At 35.9% G+C, this 14,874-nt stretch overlaps 1 protein-coding gene across 5 annotated transcripts in view; it reads right to left on the bottom strand.

Moving 5' to 3' along the window:
- VPS13B (vacuolar protein sorting 13 homolog B) overlaps positions 1 to 14,874 on the bottom strand; it is a 308,832-nt gene that overhangs the window by 61,113 nt on the left and 232,845 nt on the right. For all 5 annotated transcript variants that reach the window (XM_026705911.2, XM_026705908.2, XM_026705909.2 and 2 more), the window contains exons 38-39: positions 13,769 to 13,976; positions 13,333 to 13,517 (exon numbers count right to left, since the gene is read on the bottom strand). In XM_026705911.2, the coding sequence (XP_026561696.2) occupies positions 13,333 to 13,517; positions 13,769 to 13,976 (393 nt within the window). The remainder of the gene's footprint in view (positions 1 to 13,332; positions 13,518 to 13,768; positions 13,977 to 14,874) is intronic.

Raw genomic sequence — 14,874 nt, 5'->3', positions numbered from 1 at the left:
ATATGGGATTTTAACCGAACTCTGAGTATAGGTAGTCCTCGAGTTATGATCACAATTGAGCCCAAAATTTATGTTGCTAAGTGAAACATTTGTTAAGTGAGTTCCTCTCCATTGTATGACTTTTCTTGGCACAGTTGTTAAGTGAATCCTTGCATTTATTAAGTTAGTCACATGGTTGTTAAGTGAATCTGGCTTCCCCATTGACTTTGCTTGTTAGAAGGTCGCAAAAGAGGATCACGTCACCCTGGGACACTGCAACCGTCATACATATGAATCAGTTGCCAAGATCAAGTGAGGTACTAATACCACTATAAAGCCTTAGTGAGACCACACCTAGAGTACTGCATCCAGTTTTGGTCAGCACCCTATAAAAAAGATGTTGAGACTCTAGAAAAAGAACAGAGAAGAGCAACCAGGATGATTAGGGGACTGGAGACTAAAACATGCGAAGAACGGTCACAGGAACTGGGCATGGCTAGTCTAGGGAAGAGAAGGACCAGGGGAGACATGATAGCGGTCTTCTAATATTTGAGGGGCTGCCACAGGGAGGAAGGGGTCAAGTTATTTTCTAAAGCGCCTGTAGGCCAGACAAGGAATAATGGATGGAAACTGAACAAAAAGAGATTTAACCTGGAAATAAGGAGAAACTTTCTGACAGTGAGAACAATCAATCAATGGAACAGCTTGGCCTCGGAAGTTGTGGGAGCGCCATCACTTGAGACTTTCACGAAGAGATTGGACTGCCATTTGTCAGAAATGGTGTAGGGTCTCCCGCTTGGGCGGGGGATTGGACTAGATGACCTACAAGGTCCCTTCCAACTCTGATTATCTGTTATCTGAATTTTGATCATGTAACCATGGGGATGCTGCAATGGCCATAAGTGTGAAAAACAGACATAAGTCACTTTCCCCCCCCCAGAGCCATTGTAACTGTGAATGGCCACTAAATGAACAGTTGTTAAGTCAAGGACTACCTGTAATCCATGTATATGATTTTCTGAGAAAAACATGTATGATTGCTTTCTGAGAATGCAGCTTTAAGTAGCATACAAAGCAATTGAATATCGTTTTCTGAATTTCTGCTATGGCCTGCCAGAATAATTTAATAGATAAATATAATATGACAATCTGAGGGAGCACAACCGCTGAGTGTACACAACATATCTAAGAGTATATCATTTAATCTTCACTTTCCAACTCTGAGAATCCCCAGAAACTCATCAGAGTTAGATGAATGCTGGCACCAGTGGAATTAATCTGTTTAGTGGAATAGGGGATGAACTTCGATTTCTTTCCTCAATTGTCCTAGTTCATTTTGCCTATTTATTAAGAAAATTTATATGGCCACCCTACCCAATCATGGTGATTCTAGGTGGCTTACAGAAGTAAAAGCCCAAATATAAAACCCAATAACCCCAACAATAACAACAATCGAACAAACCACTTTATGAGTTCTGTATTATTCTGGGGTCCACAGAACCACTGTCAAACCATGTCTTTAGGTCCATATCTATGTACTCCAACATAATTATTGTATGGTAGGAAATAATTTAAGTGATTTCATTTTTAGGCAATGTCGTGATTTGGAACACCCCCTTAATCTCTTGAAGCCATTTTATTACACACCAGGAACTAGCTATATAATCACTGACAAGTTTGAGTTAATTATTTAAAGATGCTAGTTTTTACACTGGTTGATAAGAAGCTAGGCAGCAAAAGAAAGAAAGGATTTTTAGCTATAATCCTTCATTTTAATATATGCAATACCGAAAAGCCTGTTAATATCAGCAAGCACACGGAATACAGTAAAAAAACTGAATTCGGGTTAAAAAATGCATTCTTTTATGTTTCTCACTGAGTAACTGCTTACTGAATGCTAGGTCTTGGGAAGCAAAAAAACAAACAAACAAACTAGCCAATATGAAATATGAAAAAGGCAGTTATAATGCAGCACATAAATGCCTAGGAAGAGACAAAATCTCACCAAAATGCACAGGTTTATAGCAACAGAGATCTCTATGAATTGAATTTGGAAATTTACATCATGTATTTCTATGGATACCACATTATTTATTCTTTTGGGTGGATAGGTTATGACTAGTGGCCCAGCTTGATAATTTTAAAGGAAGATGAATGCTGTATGCAGTAGCAGCTGCCAAAAATAATAAGTCTAAAACTTGAATATCAAGTATATTATACAAAATGACTCATAGGCAGGGGAAGTGAGATTATTAGGTGCCATTGAGAGTCCCATAAGAAAAATAAAATTGTATTCCTTTTGTCTTGAAAAATAAGATTAACAGTCTTCCTACATGTCAAATAATACTTATTCCAGAAATATTGCTGCTTTCATTTCTGCAACATGAACATTGGTTTCAATTTTGCTGAGACTAGTATTTCATAAGAAGTCGTAACACAGCAGCTTTCTTCATTTGAATACTATGACCGTTGGCTTGTTTGTTTATCTGTATGTAGTCTATCCTCATTTTTTTTTTACAAATAACTTGTGACAGCAAACATATCCGACACACTTTCCTTCTCCTATTTTTCCTACAACAACAACCTGTAAAGCGGTTGAGAGAGTGAGTGACTGCCCCAAGATCACCCAGCTGGCTTTCATGGCTAAGGCGGGACTAGGGCTCACAGTCTCTGGCTTTCTAGCCTGGTGCCTTAACCACAAGGCCAAACTGACTGTCTTCCAAGGCTGGCACAAGCTGAAAGTGGCACAGGTTGAAAGGCAACAGTGATAATCATTTGGACTTTATCTCAAGCAAACTAAATAGTCATCCAATAGCATCAAATCATATTTCTCCAATTCTCCAACCAGGAAACCCACACGAGAAATCCTTGATTTGATCCAAGATAAGAGTTCTGATTAGAAAAATAGATTAGTTGTGGAACATTCCTATCCCTTACAAAAACATAATGCTCAGAATAACATGTGGCAATCACAATAATTTTCAATTGTCTGCTTTTTAAATTCCAACTCTCCCCATAGTTTCTTTTTACAGTACTGTTCTACTTTATCACAGCCTATGATACCATTATTACTGTTCATTCATTCTCTTCACATCAACAATCAGGATCCTTATTTCAGGTAAGGTTGATCAAAGGCTGCTCTTGGTTTGTCATGATTTTATGTAGTGATACTTTTGCCCAATCTTCTAACAATTAAGCTGGAACCCCTCACTTTTTTCCTTACCCAATTTCCTTCCTGGCTATTCAGATATGCAGTTTACTATACCTAATAAAGCATCTACTGAATCCAAAATTGAGGTTTTTGTTGTTCTATAAATCTGCCAATTCTTAATGCATCTGTTTTGGTGCTCTTTGGAATGCTCTTGGCTATCAAGCAAAGAGCTCATAACTGGTGAGATACAACTTCATAAGGTTTTTGCAATGAACACTGTTAGGAAACTTTAAATAAAGAGGAATTTCTGGACTGGGAGAGCTATTTTAAAAATGGAACAGCCTGCTTCCTTAGGTCATGGTTCTCCATTATTTTAAGTTTTCAAGAAAAAATTGGACAGTCATTTATCTGGATGGTATGAAGGTACTGCACTGGGCAAGGAGGTGATTAGATGACCTCTAAAGTCCCTGTGATTCTGTGTTGTACATTTTATAAGTAAAGTAATACATAGTAGAATTTTTCCATTTTTTTAAAGTTTAGGGGTCCTTAATCCAGAATAAAAAAAATTAGCATCTGGTTGCTCATTCAGGACCTGGAGAGCATAATATCTGAGCATATTCTGGTTTTTTTTTTTTAATGCTTTTGTAACTCTGCAACATTTGATATTTTAGAGGACAACCTGAATGCATTTTAATTCTCTACAGACAATTGGAAATTTGTTTCTTCTTCATTTATTTCTCTTCTTGTTTCTTTCAAGGTTTATTATATCTTTTCACATGTTCTACCCTCTCACTTTTCACCCACAATAGAGTTTTCCTTGATTTGCACAGCTGACAAACCTTGACATTTACCTATTTATGCTGCCATTGCATTCTTTTTTATTTTTCTGGTAAAGTATTCAGAATTAAAATGTTCCCAGGGGATTATATAATTAAGTTGCTTTCTCTTTTGTACTCTGGCCTATAAAATATCTTTTCAGGGATGAATATTTTAACAGTTCTCCTTGGAAGCTTTTTTTCCTTTAGAAAAAACATACTGTTTTCTCATGATTGCGTTCTAGGAACATCACAAGTTCAACAAGATATGAGTAATCCAAGTCAAAGCAGAACATGTTTCAGACAGTAATTAATTTGTGAAACAAGAGGTATTGGATGCATGATTGCATGGAAATTAGCCCTTTAATTTGAAAGTTTTATATGGTAACCTTGAATATGTATTATTACATATTAAAAATGTAATAATATTAAACCTCGGTGGTGCAGTGGTTAGAGAGCAGTACTGCAAGCTACTTTTACTGCAATTTGGCAGATCAAACCCCATCAGGCTCAAGGTTGACTCAGCTTTCCATCCTTCTGAGGTGGGTAAATGAGGACCCCAATTGTTGGGGGCAACATGCTGACTCTAGAGAGGGCTATAAAACTCTATGAAGCAGCATATGTCTAAGTGCTATTGCTATGCATGCTTGCAGATTTGAAAAAAGGAGAAAGGTCATGATGGTAAATAGCTGGAAAAAAATGCTAGAATCCAATAAAGGAACTACATGTAAAAGTTGGCGCTAACATGCATTATTTTGCTTTGGTTATAAAGCGAATCCATCCAATAAATGACATGGTTTAATTTTGCAGACTAAAGATATTTTGAATACAGGCTATGCAGAGAATTACCTTGTTCAGTGGCAGGTCATTTCAATACTTTATAGTGGTATTTTAGTTTACCTTGACATTGAGACCCAACCTGTTAATTTTCAGAAGCCTTGGATAGCTTTTCTATCTTTTAGTGGGGGGACATGAATCAAGGTCTGGAAGCTTTTTACATTTTTATAGACTTAAGAGAATGACATACAGTAGGCAGATAGAGGATTTTTATGGAAAGGCCATTTTGGGTAATTTTATAAATTCTTTATTATAAGTATTACGTTGTCATAAAGAGGAGGGGGTCAACTTATTTTCCAAAGGGACTGGAGGACAGGACAAGAAACAATGGATGGAAACTAATAAAGGAGAGAAGCAACCTGGAATTAAGGAAATACTTACTAACAGGACAATTAACAGCTTGCTGCCATAAGTTGTGGGTGCTTCATCACTGATTTGATGACAGGATGGTACCAAAGTATTGTGGTTTACTTATGTACAATTACCAGAAAGATTTAAGGTAGATAAAATATTTTTTTAAAAAACTTTGGTTTAATAGTCAGATAGAACAATGAGAGTATATGTAGTCGAAAGGGCTGAAATTATATTATAATTTTAAAGGTAATTTTATAAAATTAAATATAGTTGGCATATTTTACCAGAGAACTGTCTAGAATGTAAAAGGTTATTCAAATTTATGTTGGAAATGGGAACAACAAGAAGGGACTTTTTATCATGCTTGGGAGATATGTAAAAAGCCAGAAAGTTTTGGATTCAAATACATACATTAATTCAGAATATTTTATAAAGATTAATATATACAGTTTAAACCATAGCATTTTTCTTTTGGGGCTGATTGATAAATAGTTGGAAAAATATAATGGAACTTTGTTTTTATACATAGCAACTATAGTGAGATTTTATATGCGCAGAGGTGGAAAATCTGACATTACCCACAACGGAGGAATGGATGGTGTTGATGGAACTGAAATGATCAAATTGGCACTTTTGATTGTAGAAAAGATATCTAAGTATATGGTTGACTGGAGACACTTTGTAGACTTTTTGAAAGAAACAGAAAAAGATAAATGTATGACCTATGGTTTTGATTATTAAAAAAGAGATTATAGAAAATTGGAAATCTTGACGTATTCACAGAGGAAGCGGTAAGTTCATTTTTATAACTGCTGTAAAGAAAATCAGAAGCTATTTCTTCATAACTCCTTTTTTGCTTTTCTTTATTTTCAACTTTGTTCCCTCTTTTTCTTCTCTTTTCTTTTTGGCTTACTCCATATATTAGTTTCTTTTAGTTTTTTTCTGTAATTCTTTTTAATAATGTTATATAGAAAAGAAAGATGGAAGAAGAAAGCCTGTTGAATAAGAGCCTTTCATTTAAAGTACCCAAGTGAAGAGGAAATTGATTCTGGTTATGAAAATTTAGAAATTGTTAGCACATCTAGAGTGATATCAGCCACCCACTGAACAGATAGTAGTGATGACAGGTATCTCCCAATCATTGGTAGTCTTTAAGCTATTTTTTAAGGTCTTATTGCTACTGCAACTAATATAGATAGGAAGAAAGGCTTTTTAATAAATTCCTTCTGTGTCTCTCATATGATCATTGTTTGTGAAGCAAAACACAATGTCCTTGGTTACAAGCTTTAGCTGAAAATTCCAAAGTATTTCTTTCTCCACATAAGAATCTGGAGACATTATGAATAAATAAATTATTTATTTCTTGGCTAACTTCTGTAACTTTACCACATGCCTTGCAAAACTGTTTCTTTAGGCATTATACCAATTATAAATATTCAGAATACATACCTTTTAAAATAGTGAACTGAGACAAAAAAACAACAACACCAGAAGTAATATACTCTCCATCGAGTTAGAGACACTGAAACTACAGGTAGTCTTTGACTTACAACCACAATGGAGTTCAAAAATTATCTTGTTAAGCAAGACAGTTGTTAAATGAGTTGTGCATGATTTTAAGATGTTAAGCAAATCATTGTAGTTGTTAAGTGAACCATGCAGTCATTCAATGAATCTGGCATCCCCATTGATTATGCTTGTCGGAAGCCAGTTAGAAAGGTTACAAATGGTGATCACATGACCTGGGACAGTACAACTGTCATAACACATGCCAATTGTCAAGCACCCAAATTTTGATCATGATACCGTGGGGATTCTGCAATGATCATACGTGTGAAAACCGATTATGTCCCTTTTTTTCAGACATATCCATATAATTTTGTTGGAAACAGGTTTAATTCTGAAGTTCTTTGTCTTAGATAAGTTGGCTTTAGATCTAAGGAACAAGCCTCAAGTCTTATCTTACCTCCACTGTTGGCTACTCTTACTTCACTGCTGCTTTTAACCTCGCCAGAAACAGTAACTTACTAGGAACAACTGTTTGCATCAATTTGAAGCTAATAAGCCTCCTCATCATGTAAACAATTACTACCAACCTACCTTCAATCGAGGCCCTGTATACTGCACAAGTCAAAAAGAGGGCAGTGAAAATATTTACAGACCCCACACATCCTGGATATAAACTGTTTCAACTCCTTCCCTCAAAACGACGCTATAGAGCATTACACACCAGAACAACTAGACACAAGAACAGTTTTTTCCCGAAAGCCATCACTCTGCTAAACAAATAATTCCCTCAACACTGTTCAACTATTTACAAAGTCTGCACTACTATTACTATTAATCTTCCTTACCAACTATTAATCTTACCATCCCCTCCCACTTGTGACTGTATGACTGTAACTTTGTCGCTTGTATCCTTACAATTTATATGGACTGTTTCCTAGCATGATTTGATTGCTTATTGTACCCTATGACTATCATTAAGTGTTGCACCTTATGATTCTTGACTCTTGATGAATATATCTTTTCTTTTATGTATAATGAGAATATTTGCGCCAAGACAAATTCCTTGTGTGTCCAATCACACTTGGCCAATGAAGAATTCTATATTTTTTTCTATAAAGGTGGTAACTCCATAACAGGGCTATGCCCTCTTGTATCGTTGGTCATTCCACCAGTTCAGATGAAGCTAATAGTAAACAATAGCCTAATCAAGGAACCATCAAGATCACACACACCAAACACTGACAGAGCAAGACACAAGTGTATAAACAGAGAGCAATTCCCACTCCCTTGGGTGTGACAATGTTACCCAGTTGGGTAATGAAATGTCTGCAAGAAAACAACCCCAGAAGGCAACACCACATTCAACCATGAGCTACAAATATTATCTTCTATTGTATGAATTATTATTATTAATTCAATGTCCTGTACTGATTTTTTTTCTTACACAGAAATAAATCAAATTAAAAAATACTTTTTATTCCATGTTGCTGCATTTAAATTTTCTTTATTATCCAGCAGATAATATATAGTGTACATATTTTACCAATACTTGGACAGATATGATTTTTATTAAAACCTATGGAATGCTCAGTTATATAGCTGAAATGTCAAGAAAATCCAAGTTTGCTTGAAAACAAAGCTTTTTTAAAAAACGTATCTCTCTGCCTTTTAGATTACTTTGGAATGAGGCTCTTATATACATCTTCAACTAATAGAAGCCATAAAAAAAACTTTTGTAATATTGGAACCAGTTGAGAAACCACAAGTATTCAAATGCAGGAAATCATGATTTTATAACATTTTAATGTGATCTCCTCTTGGGAAACAAAGTTAGCCAAGCCTTATTTCTGTACAGGAAATATTCACTGTATATTTGTGGTATGGGGCACAGCTGCACGTTTTTCACCTGTAATGCCCACTGGTATTGTGGCTTATTGCATTGCATCAAAATTGCTTTCCTGTCCGGAAAGCCCTCTAAGTTCAAACAAGATTCTGAGCTGAGGTTTTATTTTCCCTTGGTATCAGAATATGGTAATTCAAGAGGCATGAGAAATAATTTTAACCTTTAGGAAGAAATACATAACATTCCTTTATTTTTAGAAAAAACATGTGGCCAGCTTATCTTATCAATTCATCAAGCTACTAGGTTTAGAGCAAATGCAGGTGTTCTGAATAGATCTGTGAATTAAAATGTGTCACAAAACCTGCATGAAGTCTCACTAAAAGGGGGAAGGGAAATTGCATGAACAACTAAACGTACATTAAAGGCAGTCTCTCAAAACGCACAGAATCAGGGGGAAAAGAAAAATGCATTACCCATAAAGTGCGTACATATATATGGAAATAAAGTCATACAAAACCAGTATCATTAGGAGAAAAGCCACCAGGTTCTTTTTTACTATGTGTCTATCCACAAGCTATCTTAAAACTTCCACAGCAACAATAGAAAACAAGGAATACTTTCAAGAATTCTGGCTCTAATATTTATCTGGCTTTGCATTTTATTGCAGTAAAGCCACTATACCATTGTATACAAAACTACCCATGTGAATCAGATCATCAAGACATCTAGCCCAATATTTACCATTTTAATTCCCCACATTACTACCTGAGATTTATAATGGAGTTGTGTATATGTCAAACACATAAGAGAGAATGAGAGAGAGAGAGAGAGAGAGAGAGAGAGGGGGGGGGAGGGAGAGCTCAAAACTCATATCTTGACTACTCTTGTTTTTATATACACAACTCATTACCATTTTGTGATTTCCTCTAGATGGGTTTGGAATATAAATATATAATAAAGTCTAAGTAAAAAGAAATATTTTATTCCATACATTATATTAAACAAGGAAGATGCCACCCTCAATTCCAATGGGCAAATTGATCTACGGTTTAGCTTCTCCCCACATAAATAGTCATTGATGTATATGTATCTATGGTATGACCTGCAAAAGATATTCCAGGGAAGGTCAAAGAACATATGGTATCTTGGATATGTGAAGGTGGTCCTTCATGTATCCAAGTAATCTAGACCTAAGCTTTTTAAGAACAAAACTAGAACCTTGTTTTGAACCCAGAAAAAGCAATGACCCAACAAAGGATATTGGGGCATTTGCTGGAAATATCATTCATCTCCTCTGCTAATAGATTCTTAGCCAAGTGCAAATTTTAGACTGTCTTTAATTAACTAATCTGCTCAATTTCTCATAACCCAAGCCTGTCTTCACAAGCTACTATACAAAAAGGAAATAGTTAATAATCCAATTTGGAGCTTTCAAGTGTCACCATCACTAAGTCTTTCTTCTACAGGAATAAGTGTTCCTGGTTCATTGGGAGAAATTAATAAAAATATCCTCCACAAAGATATAGCACTAGGACTAACCTGATAGTCAGGATAAAGTATGAGTTATATTTCCTTGAAAACAAGAGACAGTTGTCATTCTTTACAGATATTAAAATAAAACATTTAAAAAATCAGTGGCATCTACTCTTAATAAAACAAAATAAATCTCTACCACTAATTCTTATTACTTCCAGACAGAGCAATTAATCAGCGGAACAACTTGACTCCAGAAGTTATCAATGCTCCAACACTGGAAGTTTTAAAAAAGAGATTGGACAATCATTTGTCTGAAATGGATAGTATTTCCTGCCTCAGTAGACCAAGGTTCCTTCCAACTCTGTTATTCTGTATTTCTGTATTATACAATGATCCTCCAACTTAGCGTTATTTTGCAAGTGCAGGAATGCCTTATTGGTTTCTAAGCCAGTTGTTCAGATTAACATCCAACCCTGAATTTTTGCAGAAAATATTTAGGATCTACAGGACTTATTGCTAAATCCAGTGCAAAAGAATACAAAGCTGTACTAATTCCATTTCCCAATTAAAGGCAATGAAGACTTTTAAACTAGGGAAGAATTCCTCCCTTCCTGATAACTGTGGTAGAATTTTTATGGTTTTCTTTGCTAATACCAAGAACTTAAATCATTGCATGTCATACACAAATTATTTGGATTTCCAAAATACTTGCTTCTGAAATGTGAGAAATGACTCAAACATCAATAAAATGTGTGGTTTTCCAAAACGTTCTTTTCCCAGGCTCTCAATTGCCAGCTCAACATTGTAATCTCAATGGAAAATGTAAAACAAAAAGTCACAAGTGAGCACAAAATGAAGTATTCTCTGAAAAGAAAAAATATGAACGCCTCTGATGCGCCTCGTAATTGTTCTCTCATGGATTACTGTGTCAAATATTTCTTAAGTTCAAAGTTATGACTCGTAACAAATTTGAAGACAATTTCCCCAAACCCTATATTTTCTTTAGGCCCTATTTTAGGGACTGCTGATTCATGTAGCACTCCTTAAAATAGTGCCTAAAGAAAATATAGGCTTTGGGGCAATTATCTTGAAATTAGTCACAAATTATATACTATATATCAGGCGTGTGAAACTCAAGGCCTGCAGCCCAGATCGCCCCCCCTCGGGGTGCTTAGATCTGGACCATGGGGCCACCCTGGAAACAGCAAAGGTCCGGCCCACGGTGCCTCTGCCAGTGAAAATGGAGCTCAGGAGGACCATACACACGCCCCCAGCTCCATATTTGCTGGCAGAGGATTGCAGGAGGCCATCATGGCCAAAAATGGAGCTCATAAAGGCCACGCACTGCCTCCCTGGAGCTCAGATTTTGCTGGCAGAGGGCTTCAGGAGACCATCACGGCCAAAAGCCCATTTTCTCTGGCAGAACACTCGGGCCACAGAACCCCCCCAACATGAGTGACATTAAGCTGGCCCACCCTGGCCATGCCCCCCCTCCAGGTCAAACACAACCCTGATATGGCCCTCAATAAAATTGAGTTTGACATCCCTGCTATATATATAAAATATTTATATAATGTGTGTGTGTATACATACACTCACATATTTTAGTTCAGAAATATTTCATGTAACTAGACAATGTACATATACTATTTCTTTTTACATTTTTTAAACGAATGTAAATTATATTACATTGGCCTCCAAGAATCCAATATAGTTTTCCTGTCTCAATCAATCCTAGGTGGTTATGGGTCGATGCTCTTTTTTGAATGATACAGGTTATTGTGGGAGAGGGAAGAGAAGGGAGAGGTAGAACTCCTCCCAGGTAGAAACTACTTATTATACATGTTGCATATTCCTTCTTTTCATTTTCTATTTACAAAGTGCCAAAAATGCAATTATGGCACACAAAAAAACAAAATCAAACAAATTTCCTGCATTTCAAACTATTTATTTCTGAAGTTTGATTTTCCCTAAATTTCAATGAAACCTGTTATAAATGGTTACTGCTTAAGAATTATAGGACGAAACGTATTTTTCAAAACAATGTGAACAAAAATAGCACTGTATATTAAATTTATGTTCTATGTTTCCTCTAACAAGTTCAAACCTGTGAATATGATTCAGCTGCTCATGCTTATATTCAACAGGAATTCAATAAGGTAAGCAAAAGTTAAGGCTGAAAGTTCACTAAGAACTTTGTGGCTGTCATTTGAATTAGTCCTCATTCAATGCTTTAACCACAACACTGAACGTTTTTGCTTTTTATACTCTGTACAAGTAGTTACTTGACTTATGACAGCAATTGGAAGTAGAATTCGCTAAGAGATGTGATGATAAAGTAAACTGCATCACTTAGCAACAGGCATCCCTGTAGTTCATATTGCTGTTGTTAATTGAATCCCATGGTTGTTAGGTGAGGAAACTTCCACAACCACACCAACAGGGAAGCCCACTAGAAGTTGCAAGTTTAAGGTAGCTCATAAGCAGGCCAACCTAGGCATCTCAGAAGAGGGCCAGAAGGCAAACAAGTGGCTGCTGCTGGGAGTGCATGTGTGTGAAGGAGCTGTGGTCAGGCTTGAGAAAGATATGCAAGTATACAAGGAAGTGTGACAATGTTCCATAAGGGCAGTGGTGGTATTCTACCGGTTTGGCCTGGTTCCGCCGAGCTGGTAGAGGTGATGAGCAGCAGAGACCAAACCGGTTCTCTCCGATGCTTGTGTTGGGCCCACCCACCCGCCTGGCCTCTCATACTAACCTTTATGTCCTGCTTTTGAAGAACAGCTGCTTTGTGCGGCATAGCAATTGCCGTGCGGCAGCTACTGAAGTGTCAGGGAGAGTGCAGGATTGCAGGAGATGACTCAAAACATTTCTGCGCTTGTGCAAAGTATGGGTTTGGTGTGTGCACCCACCAAGCCATGCCCACTTTTTCATTCAGTTGTTGTATAATCACTGAATAAGTAATTGCTGAACAAGGACTATCTGTAGTTAGTCATTTCTAAGATTTCTATGTGGTTCCATTCCAGATTAGCTCTAATTTACTTACAAGACAAGCAACACACTACAAATATTACAAAAACATAGGAAAAAACCCAATATGATATTAAATATCAATTTTCTTTCTAATATTACATCTGCAAAGTACCATATATTTTTCTTTTTTCAGATTTACTGTAATGAAAGATAGGAATTTATTTGAAGTCTGGTGACATACAAATTTAATACATGAACGCTAACAAATAGAGACTCCATAATTTATGAAGTGCCACCATTTGTTTTTTTATAATTCAGGAATGTATTTTAATTTTTTAAACTAATTCCCCATTGGCCTTCTGAAAGTTGTTTTCCAAATGAATAAAGATGCTACCAACCTGAAGTACATCTCCAAGATCTGCAGTGCTAATATCTGGATCTTCAGTGGTGTTAAAAGGAACTGGGGTGATTCTCACAAGGGTGAGTACTCTGGGCTCTGGATATCTCCATAACATCATTCCTGGATCATCCTCAGTTTCATTGCAAAACACAACTTCATAGGCACCTGGTAGTTTTTGTGTATCTATAAAATTGAGGTGAAATGGAGGAAGAAGAATATTTTACCCAAAGAACGTCTGAGTCTACGTGAACAATGAAGTTAAAATAAATTAAAAGAAGAAAAAAATAAAATGAAATCCAAATTTTAAAAGCACCACAAACTTAAAAACAAACAAAAACAAACGTCTTTCTTAATTTGTTAAAAAATATCTAAAGAAAAGTATTATTCAGTACTCCAGACTAGTATAAAGTTACTCCATAACTACTGTGTTATACCTGCATCTTGTATATACTGGAATAGGCCTGTTCGTAGATCATCTGAAGTATGTTCTGTTTTAGAAATCTGGTTCTTCTCCATTGAAAATTGTACTGGATATATCTGACTGGCCAACTGTCCTTCTATCTTGTCTTCTTGAACAAGGTAAGTTTGCAGAAGTTCATTAAGAAGAACTAAGCAGTTCAAATGTTCTTGCCCCCAAAAAACCTTGTAACAAGAAAAATCATAGTGAGCAACTTGAAAAAAATTAAACACTCTATATCCACTTCTCTCTGGTAACTTGTCTTAGAAAGTTTATTCAACCTTTTTAGATTTAAAAATTCAGATCCTGGTCCTGAAGGCAGAAGGCATTTATAGAAGTAAAAAAAAAAATTACTGCAAAAATCTTGAAGCAGGATTTATTTTAATTATAGAGAAAAGTATAAGATCTCTTAATAGTGGCATGCAAGAAATTTGTTTTTGTCTTTCCTTTCAATAAACAAATGATCAAGTATATTTTGACTCATTTGTTTAATTGTGTTCTCTTTATCTAGTTTCAGGATTTGCTTTAAAACATATCGATCAGAAATACTGAAAATTTAAGAGTTCACAAACTTTAAAGCACTACTGTAGATGATTAATTTTATATCACCTACATACTTTAGTAAGTCCTTTCCTATTTTTGTTTTCTACATATTCTTTTGATTTCAACTCAGGTATCTCCAGTCAGTCTGGGGATTAGATTGGAGAATTATGGGATTATATACACGGTTAACAACATTATGCATCTATTCCAACAAGCAAACTAGGAAAGGAAAACACCGGAACTATCTATCAGAAAAACAAAATTGTCTAACAACAGTTCGTTTCTTCAAGTCTTCATTTCTCTCTCATGACAGACTTCTCAAGTCATATGGCACAGAGTGTTTATATACAGCTATAGTCAAGTAATGATACAAACTGCTAATCCAATGGGTTTATATCTTTCAAATCAGCTAACCCCTGTCATTCTGCAGCTAATTTTAGAGGAAGGAGTTGCAGACTGAACTGTGTAATGAAATCTCAAAGACCAGAAGGTTCTGTTCTTCAGTGGAAAGGCTCCTTCTGTAAGGTGGCACACTTACCA

Source organism: Pseudonaja textilis, chromosome 3, assembly GCF_049901715.1.
Source record: "Pseudonaja textilis isolate UNSWEBS1 chromosome 3, rPseTex1.2, whole genome shotgun sequence".
Lineage (NCBI taxonomy): Eukaryota > Metazoa > Chordata > Lepidosauria > Squamata > Elapidae > Pseudonaja > Pseudonaja textilis.
This window is presented reverse-complemented; position numbering and strand designations above follow the sequence as displayed.